This window comes from Coffea eugenioides, chromosome 5 (assembly GCF_003713205.1).
Source record: "Coffea eugenioides isolate CCC68of chromosome 5, Ceug_1.0, whole genome shotgun sequence".
Taxonomy (NCBI): domain Eukaryota; kingdom Viridiplantae; phylum Streptophyta; class Magnoliopsida; order Gentianales; family Rubiaceae; genus Coffea; species Coffea eugenioides.
The window spans coordinates 31,992,021-31,994,164 of NC_040039.1; the positions used below are offsets into that span (position 1 = coordinate 31,992,021).

General features: G+C 39.6%; 1 protein-coding gene across 1 annotated transcript; it reads left to right on the forward strand.

Annotated features, from left to right (window-relative positions):
- The first annotated feature begins 430 nt into the window (after positions 1-430).
- On the forward strand, positions 431-1,495 carry LOC113771401 (putative F-box protein At1g67623). Its single transcript, XM_027315983.1, has 3 exons — positions 431-555; positions 656-818; positions 1,085-1,495. The coding sequence occupies exons 1-3, from the start codon at positions 431-433 to the stop codon at positions 1,493-1,495; spliced, it is 699 nt and encodes a 232-aa protein (XP_027171784.1).
- The last annotated feature ends 649 nt before the right edge of the window (positions 1,496-2,144 follow it).

Below are 2,144 nucleotides of genomic sequence, written 5' to 3' on the forward strand. Positions count from 1 at the left end.
CCATTACAGCTACGAACTAAGGCTCCCTGTTTATCACTGTGGAAGCTCCTTTGCTCTGCGATGAACGTCGACCAATTTACGATGTAGGTGTACATCGTGACTGTTCATGGTCCCTTGCTACCGGTGTTTTGTTACGGTGCGTATGAAATAACCGTATTGGAATAATACGTTGGTCGGTTTGTAAAATTGTTTCGGATGACTGTTTTTTGACGACAGAATGTTGCGTCGTTTGCAGGAGAAGTTGTGCCTTTCCAAATTTCTGTTCGTTTATCGCTAGGGTTACTCGGTCTCCCACAAACAGGGCTATATATTACACCTTATCAATCATTATTGGATTTGATTAGGAAGTAGGTGTTGTTTGAAGTTTACTCCATTCTTGGGCGTTCGACGGATTCACTCGACTGTGGCCAGTAAAAGAAATTAACCGGACATGGCCAACGAACAAAAAGGGCGTTCAACAACCTGCATCCTGTCCCTTCCGACCGAGGTGCTATCCGAGGTGCTTGCACGTGTCGCATCTTGTTCATCCACTGATCTTTTCCGGGCAAAACTATGGTTCGTTCTGGTATTGGTGATAGAAACAGGAAGAGGCGTTTAAAATATATGACATGTTACAATCGTTTGCGTTTAATGGATCATTTCTCTTATTTTGCAGCTGTAAGTTGTTTTACGAAGTTTCGGAAGCAGACAACATTTACCACCGGGTGTCAATGGATAAGTTTGAAATCGTGCCGTGGTCAAAAAACGACCAAGTGTCGAGGTTCTTGAAGAAGTGTAGAGAAAGCAAAAATCCAGAAGCCTTGTATCGAAAAGGAGTGGTAAGCATTGGGCCGAAGTCCCGTTTGCTCGAAATTTTCTAGACTAAGCTGAGGTCATCTATATCATTTGAACTTGATGATGATTTTGGTCTGCACACTTTACCCCAAAACGTATATATACAACAGGTTACTGCAGCTTTCTGCCCCAGTAAATAATTATTGTCCCGCCGCCTTGGATGTTCACGAAGCACTTTTTTTGATTTTTTCGTTACTATTTCCCCGATGACTTTTACGGAAGAGTGTAATATCAACCTTGCACTGTTTAGGTTGATTATTTTACGGACAAGCATGAGGACTCAGCATTGGAATGCCTGGAAGAAGCTGCCAATTCAGGCCATGCGGATGCGGCATATGCGTTGGGAATAATTTACATCTTTCTTGGTGGGGACGAGTTAAAGCGCAAAGGTATGCGACTGCTGAGCGGGTTGAAGAAATCCAGAATTCTGAAAGCCAAACAATTTCATCCTCGTCACAATTTGCGAGCGCTGCTGAGGATGATATGGGTCAAGAACCCTTTGTTTCTAAAGCCAACGCCCATTTGTTGTGCCATGACACACGAGAGGAAAACATCTTCATGGCCTATGGATGCCGATGACGTGGAGGAGGAGAGTACATGTGAAGCCTGCGCTTGCGATGAAGAAATTGGAGCAATTTGTGCTGCCCTACCTTATCGTTAGTGTATAAGATTGAATGTTGACAACTCCTTTTGATGCACAAATTTGTCACCATGGTGTACAAATTAATTATGTTTTTTCAGTAAATTGACCGCTACTTCTTACTCTGTTAATATTACTGGTATGAAAAGCTAAATAGCTTATCTTCAATATGTTCTGTTCTGTAAAGTATCACTTTACGTCAATTGACCAGCTCTTTATGGCTTTCCTCCATTATAAGAACAGAGTACCCATTTTGCCATAAATAAAGTTTTTTATCGGGTAAAAAAAAATAAAATCCATTTACGTTAATTGACCAGCTCTTTATGGCTCTACTTCATTATACTTCATTATAAGAACAGAGCACCAAGTTTATCGTAAAAAAATTTTTTTGTTGGGTTTAAAAAAAAATTCTAAGCGATTTACGTCAATTGACCAGCTCTTTATTTCTTTCCTCCATTATAAGAACAGAGTACCCATTTTTCCATAAATAAAATCCAAACATCGGGTAAAAAAAAAAAATGATTTATGTTAATTGACCAGCTCTTTATGGCTTTCCTCCATTATAAGAACAGAGTACCCATTTTTAGATAAATAAAATTTTGTATCGGGTAAAAATAAATTAAAATCGATTTACGTTAATTGACCAGCTCTTTATGCCTTTCCTCCATTA

Excerpts from the sequence above, each read along its gene's own strand:
- LOC113771401 (XM_027315983.1), top strand. The coding sequence starts at position 431 with ATGGCCAACGAACAAAAAGGGCGTTCAACAACCTGCATCCTGTCCCTT. Across the intron at positions 556-655 it reads CTTTTCCGGGCAAAACTATG|CTGTAAGTTGTTTTACGAAG; the intron begins GTTCGTTCTGGT and ends CTTATTTTGCAG. Across the intron at positions 819-1,084 it reads CCTTGTATCGAAAAGGAGTG|GTTGATTATTTTACGGACAA; the intron begins GTAAGCATTGGG and ends TGCACTGTTTAG.